The 23474-nt window shown below is 38.7% G+C and overlaps 1 protein-coding gene across 5 annotated transcripts in view; it reads right to left on the bottom strand.

The window, feature by feature from the left end:
- Positions 1-4880: 4880 nt before the first annotated feature.
- Positions 4881-23474, bottom strand: part of slc6a9 (solute carrier family 6 member 9) — a 71171-nt gene continuing 52577 nt past the window's right edge. For all 5 annotated transcript variants that reach the window (XM_088310609.1, XM_088310608.1, XM_088310607.1 and 2 more), the window contains 9 exons: positions 23099-23231; positions 22823-22957; positions 22131-22234; positions 17733-17970; positions 16183-16317; positions 13314-13413; positions 11579-11679; positions 10528-10698; positions 4881-8676 (listed from right to left, as the gene is read on the bottom strand). In XM_088310609.1, coding sequence (XP_088166735.1) covers positions 8434-8676; positions 10528-10698; positions 11579-11679; positions 13314-13413; positions 16183-16317; positions 17733-17970; positions 22131-22234; positions 22823-22957; positions 23099-23231 — 1360 coding nt within the window. In that variant the 3' untranslated portion in view covers positions 4881-8433. The remainder of the gene's footprint in view (positions 8677-10527; positions 10699-11578; positions 11680-13313; positions 13414-16182; positions 16318-17732; positions 17971-22130; positions 22235-22822; positions 22958-23098; positions 23232-23474) is intronic.

The following is a 23474-nucleotide window of genomic DNA, read 5'->3' as shown; positions in this document are numbered from 1 at the left end:
TTCTCCGGGTACTCCGGTTTCCTCCCACATTCCAAAAACATGCATAGCAGGTCGATTGGACACTCGAAATTGCCCCTAGGTATGAGTGTGAGCGTGGATGGTTGTTGGTCTCTGTGTGCCCTGCGATTGGCTGGCAACCAGTTCAGGGTGTACCCCGCCTACTGCCTGAAGATAGCTGGGATAGGCTACAGCACCCCCCGCGACCCTCATGAGGAGAAGCGGTACAGATGATGGATGGATGGATAAATATTACTATGTAAATGACTGCGTACTTTAACCACGCATGAAATTGATTAGCATGAGCAGAATGAGTGAATTAAATCAATCAACTCCATGCACAATTATGGATTTATTTACACAGTTGCAAACATTAGGACCACTGATGTAGTTTTTCCGAAACAATTTTTGGGGGAAAGTAGGGTCAGAAAAGTCACACAAATATAACTAAAACATCGTTCAGTTGGCTTGCTATTTCTCCACACGTCCCCACGTAAAATAAAAGCACCATATGTTCCTCATTTTATTTTAACTTCATGATGATTGTGAGCGCCAGTCAGAGTACATGACCTGTGGCCAAGGGACCAAGATTGTGAAAACAGGTAAAATGACCTGTCTAACGATTTTACCCTTATTCTGTATCACTTTAGTCTGAATGGAAGATTGAAATTGCTTAGAAGGGAGAACGTTGGCCATGATTTACATTTCAACAGGTAAATTGATAGAAAAATATTAATGGATTTAATGGACATCGTTAAGTTAATTCATTGACTGCTGGGATTAATCGACTCAGACATGCTCTTGCCAGTGAACTTGATGGCACCCTGGAGTCAACTATCAGGTTAGGTATTATGTGTTTCCAGATTACTCAGACAGCCCAATCAAATATTTATGATACCGGTGAGAAAATGCCTTCCGCAAATCCGATGATGGAGGTTTGGCTTAGGCCGTCTTGTGCGCTCAGTTTATCCTCCTCACCCACAGGTCCCGCTGGATGAATTTGGAAAAAAATGTAAACATTTTGCAGACTATCTGACAGCGCAACTCCAAACACGACAAGTTTTGGTCATCATCTTTAGTGATGCTAATACGGTCTTCTACGAATGTCAATCAAAAGTGAGCATTACAATTGAACTTACAGCAGAGCACATCTCACACACTGTCGCTTGTCTCCTTTTCTTTCTCTTACACCTACACAATTTATGATTAGGATTTTAATTAGATTGCATGGGTCAACATGTTTTTTCTTGTATGGATTTTTTCAAACGTCTGTGGGTTGTTCGGGGAACTGAATCCACTGTTAGTTTTTAGCAATCACATCATATTTTTCTCAACTGAATTTTTGCCAAAATTATTACTTTTATTCTTGCCCCATTTTTTTACATCAGCAGCGTAATGGCTGACAATACAGTTAGTCTACATGGCGTATATAAAAAGAAGATAATCATAGTCTGAAATTATTCGAATGAAACGCGTAATATTTTGGAAGATAGATCAATCAATCAGTCAAACAATCAATCAAATTTTATTTATACAGCACTTTTCATGCATTGAAATGCAACTGCAAGAACCGCCCCCTTCCACATAATATGCACAGGTGTATATCCGCACTAAAAACGCCTTCACACACAAACGTGTACACACACACTCATGGCAATGCAGAGAAAAACCATATGAGGGGAAAAAAAGCACCCAAGGGAGCTCATCCACACTGCAAAGAATGACAGCTCACAGCTACAGTGAGACTGGCCCTGATTGACTTGGGTAGACCTTGCATGCAATGCAGAGCCCCCCCCTCGTCTCCCAGGCCTAAGGAACCTCCAGGAGGACGCCCCCCCGTGAAAAGGCCCCCTGTGAGGAAACACTCGCGCAAAAAGCTAAAATAATAAAAAAAAATATTCAAAAGCCAAACTAACAGGGTGTGCCTTTTGGGTGCGATTCCATTTGACTGTAAGCGATCCATTCTGAACTGGTCGCCAACCAATGGAAGAGTACAAACCAACAAACATTCACAGATTTTCATCACAATTGAAATTCTTACATAAACCAAATGAGCATGTTTTGAAATGTGGGAGCAATTAGGCGTACCCGGAGAAAACACAAGCATGGGGAGAACATGCAAACTACACACATCAAGCCCGGACTCGACCCCCCAAACTTCAGAGGCGGATCTCCTACTCGTCAATAATGCCGTAGAATTAAAATTGGTTAATGGCAATGCAAAATATTATTTTGCAGCTTTCCATTTATAAGAAAATCTGTTTTATCATGTTGGTACCCATTAACATATTTATTAATTAATTAACTGGTAAAAAATAATAATAATATTTATCTATTTAGCATTTCATTGTTTTTTGTAAAGCAAACCTTGTATCATTATTATTTATTATTATTTGTTTGTTGTTTATTTTCAGATGTTAGTTTTTTCATCGTCTTTAATCTGACTTTTTTTTAATTGACTTTTCTAGTCCTTAGTTGAAGTCTCACTTTTATCTTCTCTGGCAAACGTTCCTGAACACATGGCACAGTTGAGGTTGTTTTAAAATGTGATAAATGTTTTGGGGGTGTCGACCATCGACCATTTCCCTCTTTTCATCTCGCCACAGCTAAAAAAGTCTGGCATCATGCAACCCATTTTGCATTTGGCAGAGAACAGTTGGCAAATTTACAACTGTTCTCTTCATCGATGACAGCAGTTTCACACTTAGTGTGTGACAGAGGAGAGAGTCTGGGACAGTGAATGTCCCTGCAACATCCCTCTGCATGACAAGAAGAGATGTACGGGGAATCAGATCCAGTCCAAGAAATTAAGACGGAAACGCCTCCAGTGGGCCTCCCGCCCCAAATACGGCGTGATTTTAGCTCTTATAACTTTTGTGGTAGAAATTAAAATCAATAACATCTGTCGCGGCATGAGTCAGTGGTAGAGTTGTCGCTTCCCAACCCAGACCATGTGATCATGTCGAAGTTCCCTTGAGCAAGATACCGTAACCCTAGTTGCTCCTGATTCTGCGCCATTGCAAGGTGAGTGTCAGCTCAATGTGAAGCGCTTTGAGTGCCTTATTAGGTGGGAAAGCGCAAAGTAAAGAACATTTAATGATGTCAACCATTAAAGTGTTTTAAGATTTCATGTTGATACCTGCCTTAATAAACTTGCTGCAAACATGTTACCTTTGCAAGACCGAGTCGACCATAAACACATGCTACGGCCTGCAACTCTTGTAGCTGACACAGACTGAAGGCAAGTCACGCAGCTAGCCGCGGGTACACAGCAGGCCTGTTCTATGTGCACGTGAGGAAAATTGTTGTCATAGATCATCTTCCAGGACATTGAGATTTTCCAGGTGAATTGATCCAGTAGTTCATCAACATTCTCTGCATTCACAGGTAGGGGTCACAGACATGATTTTCATAAACATGTTGCTTGTGTTTCTTATTTATATCTGTTTTTATTTTATTTATTTTTTTAACAAACACAATGGTTACCTGAACTTTTGGGATTATTTGTATTTCAAAGAACACTGAGAAATAATCTGAAATAGACCTCATCAACAGCAACATCACCAGGTGAATTCCTTTAGAGGTAATTAGATCAAGAATGTGACCTTGAGTATCTGTTGGATGGTTTTATATATTTTAATTGACCAAAAAGTATCATTTAAAAGTTATTTGTGTATATTTATCCAAATTATTGTCAACATGAATGTTAAAGTCGCCAGTACAGGTTACTGACAGCATTTCTTCAAATTCTTCCATGTCGGATTTGGAAAAAAAAAAAAAAAAAAAAGTGAATTATTCTGTTCATATTTCTTGAACAAATCAGAATTGAGCTGCTGTATTGTGAACATAGCATTTGTCTTAATAATCAGTTTTAAAAACAGTGCTATAGTCGTTTGATACCTATATATATTTTTTAAGAGCAATTGTGAGGAATCAATGGCATAACTAGAACCAGGAGAAGTGTGATTTAGTCTGGCGTTTTTAATTATTTTTTTTTTTTTAAGAGGGAAAGTCTGCCATTAATTTGTGAGGTAGTGTCTGGCTCCTGGACCAAACCTGGGACATGTTTCCCGCGGGACACAAGTCTGATAAACCTGGTTCTACATTTATTATGCTTTTAGTGATTCAGCGAAGCACATAGAAATGTAATTGTTGTTCCCTAATGGGTTGATAAAGCACCTCAAGGTGTTCAATGTACAATGGTGCCTGTCAGGAGTAATATACTTAGATCTCAAATAGCAGGCGCTGAATCGTGTGTTCACTCACACTAACAGATTGCCCGCTGTTGGCAACAGGTGTGAAAGTGGTGAAGGCTGCCAAATATAAAAGAGGGTTTTGCACATTGGATAGCACAGAATTTGGGCAAGCACGGCAAATGGAAAATGAAGTTTAGAATGAGGGAATTGAAAATATTATGGTAGACAAACAAACATATGACTGAATTACAGTACAGAATCAAAACAGTTTTTCAGAGAAGCGTCTAGCAACAAATCTATTTTTTTCCGGTCTTATTGGAGACTCTGATATGAAAGCACGTATCGTTATTTTTGTTCTCGACATGCAGTGGGCGCCTCCATCGGCCTCTGCCCCGTCCCACAGCATTCGGAGGCGGACCAATCCTCTCATGGCAGCCCCCCCGAGCTGCAGTCAGAGCAGGAGATGTTCACCCCTCCGTGTCCAGACTGCAAACTAATCGTGCACGCAAACCCGCCACATTTTCTCCACCTTGGTTTCTAGTCATGGCAGGATAAATACATTTTTGTCGAAATAAATTATAGTTTAAAGTTAGAATTTAAAAAAATGTGTACAAAAACAAGATTAAAATGTTCATGTGACCAAAGCAAAAAACGGAATATTATTTTTTATATTCATCACACAAATACTGATCTTTAAAATAGATTTTATTTATCAATGTAATTTAACAGTTTTACAATATACAGCTGACAGGACTAAGACATTTCAATGTATTTTGGCCCTACAGGTTGAGGAACAAGAAGAACAGACACAGTTAGATAGAGATATGATCGAAGGTACCAGAAGCACTGTGCTCTTTTCATCTGTGTGTTTCTTCTCATATCCGACCGTGTGACATTTTACACATGGTAACAGCACAGAAGTTCACAAACTACACTTGGACCATTTCTTTCAGTAGGACCAATGGAATTCATTGTTTTTGTTTGTTTTTTGTCAACATGGAAATGTGCATTCATTTTCTCCAGTTGCTTGTCGAAATGAGTATTTAACATATTGTTACATGCGATAAACATTGGATGAGTGGTAAAGAGGCAATGTTGCAAAGGGGTAGTAGATTTTCTACAACATCAATGTGCTTTTACTATTTCCACACAAGATAATATGCAGCGCAGAAACATATTTTAGATACCCCAACCAGAATATACCACAGATTGTGAAATGAAAAATGGGTCCTGAAATCTGTGGAATCATTCTTCCTCAATTAACAATTGTTGTTATAACTGATAGTAATATAATTGTTATTATTTGGTGTTTGTTCTGCTCAGGTTTTAACATGTTAAATGTTTCGGATTAGTGCCACGATTAGTGGCCACTGTCTGTATTGCGTGTAAACACATGTAACAAAAAACAAATGTGATTTTTTTAAAACAAACACAAACAAAGTTATGTTGCTGCAACCACTGTCCATACCCGAGCTCACTCACTGTAAAAACCGACCATTTTTCTGTAGTTCAAGTTTCAATCCATAGCTTTTTGTTTGGCAATACTCATATAATATCAGCTGGCTATTTCTTGTGTTTTCTGAGAATATACTTTTTAAAAATAAACAAAGTCGTGTCATGGGACACGAATGAACGACGACTAAAATATGAAGATAAAATAGGTTGACTTCTTTCTCTTAGTACAAAACCGCTTTAAAAGATGGCCTCTACATAATTAGCAGAATAAGAGTCAAGATTAGAGGTACATTGACATTAACACTACGTCTGCTCTACATGCAGACTCAGCAGTAAAAGCTAATCCACTACATGCAGTACACAATACATATGACATCTACATTAAACAACTAGAAATTACAAATCCAAAGGAAATAACCTCATACTCGTCCCCTCACACATAAGATAATGACACACACACACACACACACACACACACGCACACGCACAGTAATTTATATAATTTGTACATTTCTATACAAAGGTCAGAAAAGTTGTGGGCCAGCAGAGATGGAGAGGCGGTTCATAGAGCTAATAGGACGACATGATGTTTTTACTTCTAACAGCATTAACAGAAATAATTGGAACTATGAGTGAAACAAACAAACACTGAAAAAAAAGTACAATTTGAGGAAGTAACACATTTTCATCAAAAGATGTTCCATGGAGCACCTCAAGGATTCAATGCTTAAATGAATGGCATGCCTCTGCCATTAACAGGAATAATGGAGCTTGTTGATTTCTATCTTCCAGTAAGTGTCTAGGTTGTGAAAAGCTGTTTATAAAACAGTGTTAAAAACAAATGTGTGCTTGCTTTGTATCAATACACTTTTTATTTTGTCAAAAATCTCACCCCCTCATTGTGCTTTCACTGCTGGGCTTTTCAATATGGGCCCATCTTGTGGACAACAGGTGCAACTACACTGTTGAAGTTGGCATGTGGCAAGAAGTCATGAGGAAAAATGTTTTCATTTCATTAAATGATTAAGAACAGAAGGACATAACTGTAAATGTGCATTTTCTGTTATTACAACTTTGTAATTATTTGCCTGGGACTCATGGTTACACACTCAATGTCCACGAATAACCAATGTGAACTGTTGCACTGGTATATTCCTCAAGTCTTTTTAAATTGCAATATACTCGATACAATATTGTACATGCATATGCATCCTCTTGGTTTAGCGTTCTAGGTCTGCAAATAATTTGGATATAAGGCAGTTCACTAAAAAAAAAAAGTAGCCACATTTGCACCTGTGCGCTTTCAGGTGTCACCAAAGCAAAGGAAAGATGATAATAGAACAACCATGTGAAACACACTTACTGGAAATACAATTTTCTTCAGAATCGTGACAATCGTCAATTATTCACTCATAAGGTATCAAAACAAATCTCCAGTGAAAAGGTAAGCATGAATATTTAAGATTCCGATTCAAATTGTTATTTTTATACAAGAGAAATGTGCTCTATAACGATTGACTACACTATTACAAAAGTGAGATAATTAAATGATACTTCTAGTACAAAACTAGATAACTACATTTCACAGTTATGATAAAAAGTTAAAGTCTGTGCTGTCCTGGAAACAAGCTGCCATTGCTTTTTTTGCTTGAAAGGTCACATCACAGCCTAACTCACAGCCTCATGACACAATAAACTTGTGCAGGATTGATCACAGAACACACCTCATGGGGTGGACTGCAACAACCACACAAAATAAGACAAGATATAAACCAGTCACGCCTTCGCTGGCTACCTCCTCCGCACAAGATTCTCCCTCATGCACATCCCAAAATTGCATTTCACACAAAAAGGATTGCTGGAAGGCTAACAAATAGACAACACTTCTTAATCCTTCTAATACTGTTTGCAGACACATCCAGCGGGCGTGTGTGTATGTGTGTGTTGTCTGATATTATATCGAATATCTTATTTTTCCAACAATTTCATTGATACAAGGTCTCCCCAGGCAAACCATAAAGTTTACTTGGAAACCTGAGAAGAGCACCGGTATTAAAAGAAATGTGCAATCGCTGTGCGTTGTAATCAATTCAAGCAGCAGCTTTAGTAGTGAAACAAAACTTCATCATATTGGAAGCTTCTGTTTATATTCAGTGTCTCATCGTCATTAAATGAAGCAGCCTAAGGAGAAAAACGGCAAAGACTAGTCTTGCAATCAACTTTGTGTGAGGTCACCGTATTATAAAATGTGTACAATGATTGCCCCAGTGTAAATTAGTGCTTGTAATTATATTGTTTCTAGTTGCAGAAATCGGAATCAGCAGGTCCATAATAAGATGACAGGCATGTGTTTCTGTGCTGCTGCAAGCCCCACACAACCAGTATTACAATCTACCATACCTTCAACTGCATGAATATGACATATACATGTTTTTACAAACAAATGTAAGGAAAAACAAACTGTAATATTAAATTATGTGCAACACATTTACAATCCACACACACACACACGCAAACATACAAGCTAAATCTTTTTGGACAGTGACCCAATTTATTCTTTTTTTTTTTTTTTTGTGCCTTGGTTTTTTTCCCCTAAAGATACACAGGTAGCTAGCAGAGATTAGGATGGATATAATGCGCCTTTACAATATGTAAAGGTCTCCAGCAAAAAGGGATCTTCCCCACAGAGGACTGTGGGAAAGTGTGGTGCGGATAGTGGAGAGAGGAAGGAGAGGGCACAAGGGGGGAGAGGGCGTCAGTCGTGGCTGACAGAGTGGGATGCCATCTATGCACTCGGGTTCGGGTTGTTGTGTGTGTTGGTGGAGCCGTTGCTTCCCTGGATGGTGAGGCTGATGTCATCCTTCCTCTCGTTCTCCTCCTCCCGCAGCTCCTCCTTCAACTCGTCCTTCTCTTTGAAGGGACGAGCCTCCAGAGTGTCTTCAGACGCTGTGGGGGCGTAGCGGCCCGTGCGGTGCTCCCGCAGGGCTGGGCCCCACTTTGGATGTGCCTGGCATGCGTGCTTCAACCGCTGAGCGATAAAGGGAGGAGGACAGGCAATTTAGAAGAAGGTCCAATCAGTAAATGCAGTCCAAAGCCATGTCTAATAGAAAAAAATATGGCTTCAGCGACATCTAGTGGCATCTTTAAGACACTGAGGTCTGCTATATAAATTTGCATAGTGTGAGTTGACTTTCCACTTGAGAGACTAAAAGTACCAATAAATTAATACAATTAAAACATGACACACGTTTATGGGGGTGCCACTACGTGTGGCAGGACTGAGTCTCTCTCCGCCATGAATAGCAGCGGTTTACAATGTTAGGAATAATTTTTCTTTCCATGATACATGGAGAGCCAAAGTTCTTTTTTTAATCATTAAGTCAGTCTTTGTAATTTCCAGGAGAACTCTATGGTATATTTGTTTTCCGCTTGTAGTTTTTTAACTGTACAATGTGCATAACCCTCCCCAGACATTGCAACATTTTTTTCTCTTTGCCACTTTTAAAATAATTGAAAAGAATGGCAGTGGGTTGCAGCTCTCTGTTGCATGATTATTATAGCATTCATTCGCAGTATTACTGCAGTATTACTTAATGACATTTATTTCTTTTGTACATTTATCTCCTAATAGTGTTTCGGATGTAGTGTGAGGGTGACAGACTTGATTCCAAATTCTGTCATTATTTCAACGTATTGGTTAGGAAAGAACACCTTTAAACAATTTCATTGGAGTCAAAATTAAAAGACGATATTACCATCATGATCAGTTTCATGTTTCACTTTAAAGGGAAAGCGTAGACAGACGCACGTGCGCTCAACATAAAAACTGGCGAAGCTTCATTTTCGTGCCACCGCACGTCTAGTTTACCGTGTTAGGATCATATTGCGTATTCCGGCACCTGTGCACCTGACAATTTGGTGACAGAACGCAAACTAGACCTTAGACCAGCTAAAACTAGGACTAAATTGTGGCGCAGGTGATGTGATGCGATTTTGGAGGATTTCATTTAAGACCAGGCAGATAGATTCTGCGCTCTGCAGATGTGTGTGGTGGATGTCATCGTATTTCATTCATTCATACAAATGACAACTGCATGCATGCCTCTGAATCATTGTAGAAATAAAACTCGCCCTACACTTGCCCTGGGCATGATCATAGTGCAAACTTAAACTTCAAAATGAAAAGCCACAGGATTTGCGATACGACCATGTGATTTGTCCCAGCCACTCAACAAAGTTATGGATAATATATGAAACATCAGAAATGTGCCTGCTTTCATTTGAGATAATCTTTTTAATCAATGGTAGGCTTGGCACTACAGTAAATCTATTTGTCAGCGCATTTATTTGAACAAAATTAGAAATATTGCACTCAAGTGGATAAATAAGTGAATCAAACCCGGAAAAGTATACTTTAGAAAGAGAAACGGTTTTCTTTCATACTATTAACATTGTAAAAGTATAACAAAGTAGAGGTCTTATGACGATGTGGGGCCTCATGTACAAATATTTATGTGTCCTTTATGCCTAACGGCCAAATCCTAATACGTTGCAGTCACAAAACAAAATCCAGATGCATGAAGCGATGCACATTTATTTCTTATTATTATTTCTTTCTATCAAACAATATGAAAATGTTTCTGTACCAGCCTTTTCCCACTCTGCGTCCCTATATAATAATAAACAGTGCCTGCTTGTGGGAATGATCACTCAACATGATCAAATAATCGGATGATCAAGATATGAGTCACCAATGTAAAAAGAACAACTTCACAGAACGTGAGCTGGAGACACCGGCATACAAAGTCGAGGCTCGAAAAACTGTTATTATTTTCTAATAGGGTGCTTAAATGCCTCATTGGCCTGGAATGTGTGTTACCTCTCTGAAGGTGGCTCCCGGGGACCTTGAGATCTTGTAGAAGGCATAGATGGGGATGCAGACCACTGAGGACAACGCCATTGAGAAGCCAATGGCCAGAGACCAACCGGGATACACGTAGTCATTATAGGTGATTGGCTTGTACTGGATGACTGTGAAGATCAGGATGAACTGTGAGGACAAAAGAGAAGCATGTGAAAATGTGAGCGCTGCAGAAAGTGGAACAAAAATACAATAACTGGCCAAATCAAACAGTCAGTTGTGTGCAGTCAAGGTTGTAAGGCCTTCCGCTGCCCTATATAATATCAGAAGCACCCTTTGGCCCAGGTCCGTATAGTGTTGCCTTTTCATGTCAAACATTAGATTAATTTTTATCTATTTATTTAGGTCACCGTCAGTGAGATAATAATAAAACAAGAGTGGAAATGAAACAAAAGACTGTGATGATCATTTGTCACATCCTGATTAAGTCTGTCTCTGATGACAATGGCAACGCTACTCTGAAGAATGTGCTTTCAGAACACTGGTGGACAATGCTCCATAAAATACAAGGCCCAGTTGGTTCAATTGGCGTTTGCGAGAGACACAACCCGAAAATGCACAACTGCATATAGAGAAGTGCCAAGACTCATCCGCTAAGATTCTCCTAAGCCATGTGTTTAATTTACCTTCTAATTAATTGTTAAGTAGTACTTTGCGAATAGGTGAAATTGTAAGAGAACAAAAACATGCAATTGACCATAATTATGAGCATAAATTGTCAGCTGCAGTGCAGACCTTGGAGAGCAGTTCTTAGGAAAAAATGCCCGAATTTGACCAGTAATCCACAACAATGAATTTATTGGCTGGCCCAGAAGATTAGGGGGCAAAAACTGTGTGGTTGGGAAATTGAACTGATAGCAGCTGCATACATCCATTTCCCAGTCAGAAAGATTTGCTCTTGAGGTTGAAATTGGAAACAAAGCCCAACAGATTAGCTGGAAATGTAGGTCATATTCCTAAAATGTGCTAGTGCTATGCAGACGTTGGTTTGTTGTGAGTGTACACTTACAGAGATAATGACAGGGGAGATGAACCTCCAGCAGACTTTGAAGAAGAGTGGGGGAGGAAAACCCAACATCATCTCAACATCTTTAAAGTAGTTATGGTGACCTGGGAAAAAAAATAATGAAAAAACTGATTAAGGAAAATTTCATTTGAACTACATGCAAATAATATTCATGCAATTCTGTCTAGGAATTGAACCTATTAATTTCAAAATTCCGTCTGTGGAGTGCAGTAAATGGGCAGAGTAACATGTTGCTTGTCATTAGCAACCTCAGATCACCTGCAGATGTGGTATTACATATTAGTGGGCCAAGTCAGATACAGCTCTGAATGTATGAGTGCTAATTTTGATGCTATTGCCACAGTTCAAAATTCAAATGAGTGTTTTTCTGCAAAATTATCTTAACCACAATTTGTGACCTGTTACTTTGGATGAGATGTGGAAAAAAAATACGTCAAGGGGGCCCAAATCTGGTGGACTGGTGCCCGTCCGCTTGGGGTAAAAACACATACTTCGTTGTCGTGCCAGAGCAAGTCTAGATTGGCGTCCGTGGGGCCATTTGGCCGTTACGGCTCACAGATTTGCCTCACCCCCGACTCATCCGACAATTTGGTAACAGAAAGTAGTTTGCGCTAGGCTTAAAAATGGGTGCATCAGCATTTTTGTTGAGTGGTCTAGCTCAGCGTGTTTGTGAATTCGGTAGACACTTTATGTCTCACTGGACATTCCTGCCATGCCTTCCGGTCATTTCGGCAAATTTAGTTGCAAAAAAATAAACTAAGGCTGAGTTTTGACTTACTAAAAGGAGGTCCATTGTGTGGCGTTGGTGTTGTAACGCCATTTTGACGTATTTGATAGAGGCGCAGGCTCACAGATTCGGCACTTTCCGAATGTGTGTGGTGGATGTCACCGGATTTAATTTATAAATATGACGGCAGCGTCCCTCAGAATCATTGTAGAAATCAATTCATTGAAAAAATTTATCATTGTTATCTTCTTAAAAATATTTTAACAGCACTCATGTCACTATTGGGGAGGGAGAAGTGGTCACAAACGGACGCACGATCGTGGAGGTGCAAGGCGGTTTCCAATAGCGCTTGTCACATGCGCTGCTAACTAAATCCTCTGCAAGGGGAGATCTTGCAGTCCAGGGAAGTTATTTCTGCTTCCGAAATGTGGAACAATGCATGCGCTTCGACCGCCCTGATTTTGATGCAAAAGAGGGGTGTCAAGAGGATTGACTGGGAAAGACTATGTTGCATCCTGGCACAATGTAAAAAGCTCTGTTACGCCCAATTTAGGCAGTGCAAAATCGCAGGGAGAGAATATAGGGAAAAAGTACATTTTCAGTGTAGTCTAGGCCCTACGACAACAAAAAATACATTCACTGTACATTGTAACACATACATTGGAAAACGATATTGTGCTATCATCTCACAATGATGTCTCAGGAAGTATACTTCTAACGGTATGGTCTTTTTTAGTTCAACCAGGAAGTCGACTGAGAAGTGACTTAATGTCGATGTGTAGATCGCAGAAATGACAACTTCTTTCCAATTTAACTGAGAGAAAACTGTTGGAACATGGCCAACCATTGACAAAGATAAGAAAACTAGGCCAACAGTCCAGAATAAATCCTAACACAAAAGCCAGTCTTTAAAAAAAAAAAAAGCTTCATCCCCATTCCACATGAACAATGAAGAGTTTAAGAACACTCCCAATGAGTACGGCTCCTTACCATAAACATGCATGACGCAGACACACATGATGCAGGAGATGATGACCAGGGAGAAACTAGCAGCGTAATTATCCATCAGTAGCAACCAGTAGATTCCTGCCTGCAGACATAAACAAAAATGGGTCAAGGTTAAGAAATGCACGGCTGTGATTATCTCACAGTGTCGGGTCACTGGACAAAATAAAGTTGTTTATGATATCGTACATACTTCATAAATGTCAACAAAACTGTCAGGTTCCTATGATAGGTTTCAAGTATACACTAGAGAGCAAAAATAATGCCTGTGATTATTTTATAACCACACTTATAAACGTATATGACAAAAACATGCAAAAAGATCTACATTTATGCTTATATCAGAGAAAACACTGTTAATAATTATTGGATGACAAACGGGTTAAAAAATACCTGTTAAAAAAAATTCTCAAACGAAGCACACAAGACGCGGAGGCTAAGTATGAAAAAAAATCTAAAAATAAACTTTTATCAATCCTAAAGTGACATAAAAAGATTATTACATCAAATTACCAGACAAAAGTAAAAATAGTACAAAAAAGACATTGAATATAAAAAACACAGTCTTGCACAAAGGTTAGGCCAAACCAATTATTCAAAATTATTTTATCATGTCACAGATCAAGCAAACATAAATGTAATAATTGAACCTTTCACATATATATATATATGCCAGTTGTCAATCACAACAGGGATTTTCCGAGGAATGTGAAAATAGCCAAATAGCCACTCTTCACAAAAGGAAATACAAATGATTTCTTAAATTATTGACTCATATCATGACTATCACAACCATACAAAATCTTGGCATAATTGTAGAACAAATTTAAAGTAATAGCCTGTCTGGATTCCGCTTTCATCACTCTACTACATTGATCTTCAAAATGGGTTTGATGCCCTAGACCAGAGGTATTCAATTAAAAGTCACAGAGGTCCACGACGAAAATTTCTTCCCATTAAAAGGTCCGAACCAAAGTCCAACTTCCCGAAATGTCTAGCCAATGTTCACATTTTTATATAGTTTCAATATTTAGTCATTTTCAACAGAGCACACTTATATACTAAATATTTAGCAATGTTCCCATTAAACACCTTTGCCAGTCAAACAAATATAAGGCGTGTATTTCACATTCAAGAAAATGTGGCTCCAAGAATTTAAGGGTGCCACTTCCAGAAAAAAAACTGTAAAATATCTCCTGCAGATATATATCAAGTGCTAAGCATTGAGTTAACATCTTTTACCTTTTTTTTTAAATCAAAGAGTTATCAGCCTAAAAAAAACGGAAAGCCTAATTATCCAAGTAAACCAGTTCAACATGTTGAGTACACAATCAATAAAAATGGCTGTCCTCATGAAAAACTAATTCAAAATGAGCTTTGACACCACTTTTTCTTTTGAATATTTTTTTTAACTTCTCTTAATGAGAAAAATGAGTTTGTGAGTGCCCTGCCAGTGACTTAAATCTGGGTTGGAACGGAGTCGGGGCCATTGGGATTTGGTAGATTATTTCACACATCTGGGCTTTGTGTTTTCCTTTAAATAATGTTTGTGCAACCACATTTAAGCACTCCTTCACAACTTCCCCATCACTTGAACGTTTTTTTTATGTTTCCCCAAAATCCATGATACTTTTACTGAACATTCGTTTGCATGACCGCTGGGATGTAAACGAAAATGTAAAAATCTCTTATACTGCACTCGAAGTTCGATGTTTTTGCGTGCGCTCACCTCAAACGTCTGCTGATAACTGTGCACAAAAGGGCGGTGCTTTGTTTCGTTGTGGCGCTTCGCAATGTTGCGACGGTTTCGGAGCATATGATGCACACTGGTTTTAAATTGGCTGCAGCCAGAACGAAACTAAATTTCTCCGTCCATTCATTTAAAACAAGACGCATCGACCTCGCTAACTTTTTAGCAAGGCATACTGTCAGCAGCACTCTCTTCCGGTCTGCTGCGCAATTGGCCGTGGATCGTAAACAAAGGATTTGATTGGCTGAAATCAGTGACGCCTTTTCCGTATTTACTTGATTTGCAGCGCCAACGTTTGCGAATGCGCCCTGAAAAAAATTCATCATAGATTGGCCATGGGTCCGGTCCGAACCATCCCGCGGTCCGCATCCGGAAGGCAGTTTGTTGAAATCAGAGACAAACAATCCAAATACTGCACAGTAACGTGTGGGGTACCACAAGGATCGGTCCTGTGACCAGTATGTTTCCTTCTTTATGTCAATGGTATTGTAATTGTTTATAAATTGTTGAAATGTATTATATTTGCGGATGATACCACTTCATTTCATGCTAGGAAAATATCAATGACGTACGACAAGTCATAGAGAATGAGTTTAAGAAAATTATGAAGGGCTTCAACAAAGCAGAAAAACAAATTCAACACAAAAAAGAGGAAAGATGCATTTCTATCCAATGTTCCAGTTTGTGGAACTATCTTGATTGTCAAATTAAAACATTTCAGTCCAATTGTATTTTCAAGAAATCTGAAAAAGTGCAATTGATGAGAATATATACTAATACTCAGTGGTACAATTGATAGATTCCAAAGTTTTTTTAACTTCTTTCTGTCCCCTTTCATTTCGTTTATTTTAAAGAATGTGATGAATATGAAATAATAAAAATAAATAAAAAAGATATTGTGGAGAACATTTGACAATTCAACAATCGATAAATGAATATTTTTTTTTGTTTTAGTGAGATCTTTTATTTTGGTTACAAACACAACAAAATGGAACATTGCTATATGGAAGAAGTATGAATCATGAATGCCATGGGCTCTCATAATGGGAATAAAAAATGGTTTCAGGCATAGTGTGCCGTGTGTTTTGCGTGAGTTGGCCTTACTTGAGTAGTGAGTGGAACTCCCAGGAGGAATCCAACAATAGCCACACACAGTGTAACTACAGTCTTGTTTCTGATGATCCAGTCGGTGCCAATCTCATCAACAATGGCCGTCACCAGTGTCTCCAACAAACAGAACTAAAGAAAAAAAATGAGTGAAAAAAGAGGAGCGTACAAACAATATTGTTTAATATAATTCATTTTGCAAGGGTTTTGTGGCCCCACAAAAGTCTCCACCACTTCATTGTTGCAAATTGAATAGTTTTTCTCAGAACCTTGTTAGTGATGGTCCCTTAGATTTGTCATCACTTTTCTACCTCTTATAGCACCCCTGTGTACAAATATACAATCTCTTGTAAAAAGCACTATAGTGTTGTGTGACCAAGGCGATTGATTTTTACATCAGGTTAAGATAGATGGAGTGGAGTGCTTTATTTTGGAGAACTGAAAGGCTATCTGTTACGTGACATTTTTTGTTCATCTTGGATTGTTGTTTTTTCTTTTTTTTTCTTTTCTATTGGCGTGAAGCGATTTCAGGTAGTATTAAATTCTTTACTTGAATCGCACAATACAGGGATGGGCAACTTAAATGATAGTGGGGCCACAATTCAACAGTCAAACAGGAATTCACACTTCCTAATCAGATGTGGACAAAAAATGGGCATATGTGCAAAATACATGCTCTTATATTCTATTTATTAAATCATGTTTAAACTATAATTTATTAAAAAAAAAAATCACTCTTCAACAACCAAGCAAACAACAGAAACAAAACAAAACCACATATTGTTTTTTTTCTTCCGCATAAAAATGACCATTAAATGACAGCAAATATACAACAAACCAACATTAAGTGTCAGGAATAGTTTTGTGCATGTTTTATCAAAAATCAACACAATTAAAAGCTTAATATTATTTATGCACAATGTTTGTCCTGCGTATCATTTGAAATCCACCCAGAAATATTTGGCCTCCTCGCTTTGTAGTACAGGGCAGAATAAAAGAACTAAGGGCAACTCAGCAATGTCACTGTAATAGAGAATTCATGTTTATAATCGGTAGTTGGTTGTTAATTATGAACATTAATCAAGGGACCCCAAGTGTGCGGGCACCAGTGGCCCATCCTTGGCATAACACAAAAGGCCTGTTGTAAGCAGTGCTGCTGTGTTTTATTTTTTGGGCATCTACCGGCAATCTAAAGGCAAATCTTTTTTAATGGGTGTGAATCACTTGCAGATTTTCAATATTCGAAGCACGGCACATTTTTATCCCCAGCCATACTGAACCCCCAGTTGTTCCCGATGCTGTGTCATCAGTAGGTCGATGCGACATCAGTGTGAAGTACTTTGAGTGCCTTAATAGCTGGAAAAGTGCTATACAAGTGAAAGACCATTTTATTCCCTGTTCACTGTATGCAATTTTTAATCTCTTACAAAAAAGTACTACCCTGCTCAATATTGAATTGCAGAAGCAGTGTACGTGCTGTATTGGTAAAAGCGGTACATGATACATATAACTGACACATTATGCTTAAACTTGCTTTCAAGCCTTACCTGAGTTCCCAGTCCCAGAAGGATTAACATGAAGAAGAAGAGCAGCGACCACAGTGGAGAGATGGGCAGCAGAGTGAGGGCTTCTGGGTAAGCCACAAAGGCCAGTCCTGGGCCATGGTCAGCTACCTCTGACACGGGTACATTAAGGTGGTGTGCCATGAAGCCCAGGATAGAGAAAATGACAAAGCCAGCGTAGACACTGGTTGCACAGTTGGTTATGCTGATGATGATACTGTCTCTGGAGATAGAAAGACAGATTGGATGGAAATTAACCAGTTTATATGGCACAAGTTACTACACCAAAGCTTTATGCTTTGGGGCCAGACTTCCTGGCACATAAAGTTACCTTCTAAAAATGTTTACAATTTTTCCCTAAATCCCACATATAAATAAAAAGTCTACATCACCCTGTTCTAATGATTGTTTTATATGATGTTTAAACCTCAGACCCAGAAAAGTGATTTCAAAACTGTTTCCTCCTTTAATTTAATTTAATTTAATTTAATTCATGCAACTTAATAAAAACAAAAAAACAGGACTATTTTAAGACAAAACAGTAATAACAATAACCTGATTGCATAATTATTTACACCCTTAAGCTACTACTTTCCTGCAACACCTTTAACCTTTAGTACAGAATCAATTTATTACAGAATCTTTTGGGTGATATGAGTCACTCGGAATGGCACATCTTGATGTGTCAATATTTGGGTTCTCCAAAAAAAAATCTTAAAATCAGATCAAAATGCGAGGGCACATATGTTTTGATCAGGACTGAACTCTCATTGGGTCACCATAAACCATTGATCCTTTCATCAAGAAGTACTTCTTTTGTGGATTTGGACGTATGTTCCCGTTAATCTTCATCTTTCGAGCAGATGCCTAAACGTTTTGTGTTACTTGTATTTGGATCTGTTCATAATTCCCTGCAGCTTGACCAAAATCCCCAGTCCAGCTGAAGAAAAACCTCATGCTAGGGATGTTAGCATCATCAATATTATCATCAACATTGCTGTTACGATTTGCAATTTCGCATTATCTTTCATTTGTTCTCAACTTGTGCAACCCATGTCAACACATAACTGTACACAAACTGTTCTTTCCAAAAAGTTCCTATGTCCTTTTCTACAAAACAGACAAGTTTGGAAAAACACAGACTTGGAACAATGTCATGCCCTCATTTTGGAAAAGACCCCAGCAGTTCCACAGGAGAACAACTGGCAGACTATGTTGTGACAAGGCTTAGGGAACACTTTTTTTTTTGACAGAGGACTGTCACTATGAAAAAAAAAATGTCTCACATTGCTGTCTCTGGTGAACATGCTTCTACAACGCGACACACCTCTGCTTGGCCCAATGAACAAAATTTGTCTTGTCGTTCCAGAGCAGAACGCAGGCAAGTTTTCAACTCAGGTGTTCACTTCTGGCAGTACCCTGCTGACAGTTTATGCAGCTAAAGAGAAGGAAAATGTGCAATTTCCTAGCACGCTGCATATGGAAGTGGAACGTGAAGAAGATTTGCGGTGAAAATGTCAGCCCTGACGTTAACCACTTGAAACGTGCTTGACCAGAAAACTGTGTGCTTGCAGGAACACGGGGACGGCCCATAGCTATCTTCAACAACATTCTAGTCATTCCTGCAGCAAATGCACACGTACTGTACAATGCATGTACCGGTTCAAAGGAGTCAAGGCGAACGTGAACTGAGAAATAGACACATGGGAAATCGCACAGACAGAGAGAGGAAGGATGCACTACATGAAATGAGAAGGATCTAAAACATGCAGCAAAAAAATAAATAAATCAAGAGGACCAGAGTTAGGCAGCCCTGATATAAGCCATCCTTTCAGATGTCACAGAGGTGCCTCCAGAAAAATCACTTTGATAAACCAAAATTCGGTCTAAAACCATTCAACAATGTGTTTTTCCTCACTGCATACTGAAAGGAACATGCTGCATTTTCATAAGAGAGTGTCATTTATGCTTGTCCTCGGTTGAACTGACTGGGAGGGTGCCAGGTGGGGGTCAATGCAATTTACAACTCAAAGGTCAGTCAATAGGGTGATCACCATAAAACAAATTTGAGAAGGGGGAGGTCTTGGCGTCTTGGAGGAGCAGCGGAAAGTTCCTGACATTGCAGCGTTAAAAAACTCACTTGAGAATAGGACGGGATGTCGCGTAGTGGGAAACAAAATAAAGGCCTGTGTCAGCCTTTACAAAGACAGGACTAGAAATAGTGAAGCTACATTTTAGTTTTATGTTGCTAAAATCTGTAAAGCATCCTGAAGATGTACTTAAAAACAGGCAACAATCTGACGATGTTCAAATCCAGCCTGAAAACCGTTCTAATTAACCGTGTATACCACCCGCCTTCCTCTCCTTTAATTTAATTAATGATTTTCTTGATTGTTATGAAATTATTTTATTGACCTTCAATTAATTGTATTTAACTTTATAAATCGTATAAATAAATATATAAATTGCGCTCTGCTACAAAAATTGCCTTGGCTTATTCCGCTTTCATGATTTGATATCACAAAAACCTTCAATGGAGGCATCTAGACTTTTTATTTTCACAATCAATGACTTTCAGACCTTCTGTGAGACAAATTTCCTTGTTTGTAAGCAATAAATGTCATCCAAGATTCTTACACCTGCTCCAATGATGTGCGGCAAACTGTGAGGTTGCAGCAGCGGGGAGACTGAATCCACAGGGAAGACGCCTCACAAATAGATTAGCCTAGAGTGCAGCTTTGTGCACAGAGAGCTTCAAATCAGTTCGCACATTCAGCGTCCTCTCTCTCCCCGATGCCCTCGCTCTACCAACAAGTGTGGACGAGCTCAAGAGAGTAAATTATCTCCTTTTGTTTCTTATCGCCTCTCATTCAATTTCCACTCCCTTGGTGTTCACTACAGTTACGTTATTTGACACAAGTAGAGAAATCCCAATAATCTGTGATGCGTTTTGCTGTCTTGCCCCATCTGAGCTTCTACACCTAAAGTCTCAAACACATCACTTTTTCGTCCTCCGGGCTTCAACTTGGCATCTGGATGTATGGCCTTCATTAGGGGGGATGTCACAAATTCCTGTCCCTCTCACGAGTTGTCTCAAGGCTCCCTTTCCTCCCTCAATTTGACTTTTCTTTTTGCCTCCTCATCATTTTATGACTGTCTGGCTTTACACTCTATTGAAAATAATACGATGCTTCTGTGTGGAGCTCAGGCCAGTACATTCATAATCTGGAATCGGATATTCACACACAAGACAGAAACACTTGCCACTACTTCGACACATCAAGATGCGCTTGATCTACACACCAGTTTCAGCAAACATTTTAGTTACATGACATGTGACATTTGTATCTATCATGAGTTTAGCAAATTTGTATTCTTTAATGTAGTCATTGGAAATTTGTTTCGGTTCACTTGCACAATCTAATAAGGTCTCAAGTTTGATCAATAATTTTGTCTAATTATTTATCGTGTATTTGATGACGCAATAAAGAGGTGGTATTCAAACCATTATCAAAATATTGGAAAAAAATATATAACTTCACTACCATGGATATTCACTCGCTGGAAAAAAATATAAAAAAAAAAATATTGTATTTCGTTTTAGGAATTAACTGCCCCACCATTAAGACACTATGTCAGTTTTTACGTTAGATTTTCTTTTGTATTTTTACTTTGTTACAGCTGCAGCTGTTGTGAAAGTGCTGTATAAATATAGTTGTGTTCTATAGAATTCTAATAGGTGGGGTACACTCTGAACTGGTTGCCAGCCAATCGCAGGGCACAAAAACTACCATCTGCGCTCACAATCACACCGAGGGACAGTTTAGAGTGTTCAATCAGCCTACCATGCTTGTTTTTGGAATGTGGGAGGAAACCGGAGTACCGGGAAAAAAAAAAAAACTCCACACAGGAATGCCGGAGCCCGGAGTCAAACCCTACTCCTCTTTAATGAAAGGCGGTACGTGCTAACCAGTCGACCACTGTGCCAACGTAGCATAACCAAAATAAAATTAAGAAGAAAATCTAAAAAACATACATGGCAGGTTCACTTGAAGGGAATGGCTCTTGGGCAACATTTGCGCGCATGGAAAAAAAGTATATTTTTTAGAAGGTTCTTGGGCACCATTTCATCAAATTTTCACGTAATAACGGAAGCTATTTTTACCACATAGCCCACTGTTGATAATCCACAAATAACAAAAAAAAATGCTTAGATGTATTCCATAATAGGCTTATTTTTGTTTTTGTAGTTTAGAGTATATTCCCACCTTCTAATGTAGCCGAATAAGGTCACCCAAGCATAGTACAAAATTATAAACACCTCTCCCTATTATAGTGTAGTTGAAAAAATATTTCTTTTTGATTATTAATATTTCAAAGCACCTGAAACAATTGTTGTGGAACTTGTTGTATGACGCCATGGTAATAAGACCGCCCCAAGCACATCCCAGGGAGTAGAAAATCTGTGATGCAGCATCTCCCCACACCTAGAAAAATTACACAAAATTGATGACAGTGAAAACAAAAGTTTGCAGATTTTATTTCCATCAATAGGACTAGGTCATGTATATATTTTTTCTTCTGTAAAATGTCGAACAAAAGTTGTTTGTATTATTCATGGCTGTTAATGGACAGGTAGAAATCAAGCTTAATCACATGCATGCTTGCTTTCTTTTTTTTCTTTTTAATTTAGCATGTATAATGATTCTTAGTTATTATTAATCTCTGACCCCAAGTTGTTTTTGCCTGCAGATGCTATTGTTTCCAAAATTTCTTCTAACACAAGACAGGTGGTTTTAAAGGCTGCTTCATGTGGAACCAAGCAAGTGAACTGTATACAAACGATGATATTAAACCAAACAAACTACATTCAAAACAGGATTTTGACACCTACTGCAGATTTAAATAATATTCAATTTAATAGCTGTAGCATTTGGCTTTTCAAGGCAATAGTTTTTTTCCTAAACTGTTTATATTCTTCTTGTTTTCTGTGATTTACATAACTATATTGCATCACAGTGATTAGAAATTTAAAGCGCTTTACAGATTTTTCAACATTTTATCAAAGACAATACCTTTGCATCGAGGACCTTCTGCCACTGAGGTGTCAAGTAATACATGATGCCATTGATGGCCCCATCCAGGGTAATCCCCCGGATGAACAAGATGGTCAAAACAACATATGGGAATGTGGCTGTAAAGTACACCACCTGCAAATGAATACATGCACTTAATGACTTCAGTAAAACAACATAGTGAGATGAGAGTAACTGTACTCCCTCGACCTGTGTTCATCAGGTTCAACTTGGACGTCACTACAAAGTATCTAAACCCACAAACGTTTGACTGACCTTTCCAGAGGATTTGACACCCCTGATGAGGCAGAGGAAGACAACAACCCAGGACACAGCCAGGCAGCCCAGAATGGGAAGGCGCACTTCTCCAAAGTTCCCAATGTCATCAGAGATATCCAACACATAGTGTCTGAAATAAACACATGAGCCTTTTGACGAGAATGAACAGAATCATTTTTTTAAGGTTCTTTTCTGACTGGGTTCTTGCGTACAAAACTGCAATATGAACTTGAAACTGCATTGATTATTGCAGCTGTATGATAAAGCAGCAGCAAACATTTGCATAACATTGGAATAAATTACATTTAGAGTTGTGTGTTCGCTGCTGACATTTTTGGGCGGGCTGTCTTTCGCATACCATACTGGTACTTTG

This window comes from Idiotropiscis lumnitzeri, chromosome 12 (genome assembly GCF_059441095.1).
Source record: "Idiotropiscis lumnitzeri isolate Australia: NSW breed Sydney's pygmy pipehorse chromosome 12, RoL_Ilum_1.0, whole genome shotgun sequence".
NCBI classification, from domain to species: domain Eukaryota; kingdom Metazoa; phylum Chordata; class Actinopteri; order Syngnathiformes; family Syngnathidae; genus Idiotropiscis; species Idiotropiscis lumnitzeri.
The sequence above is the reverse complement of the archived record's forward strand: the minus strand, read 5'-3'. Positions and strand labels throughout refer to the sequence as shown.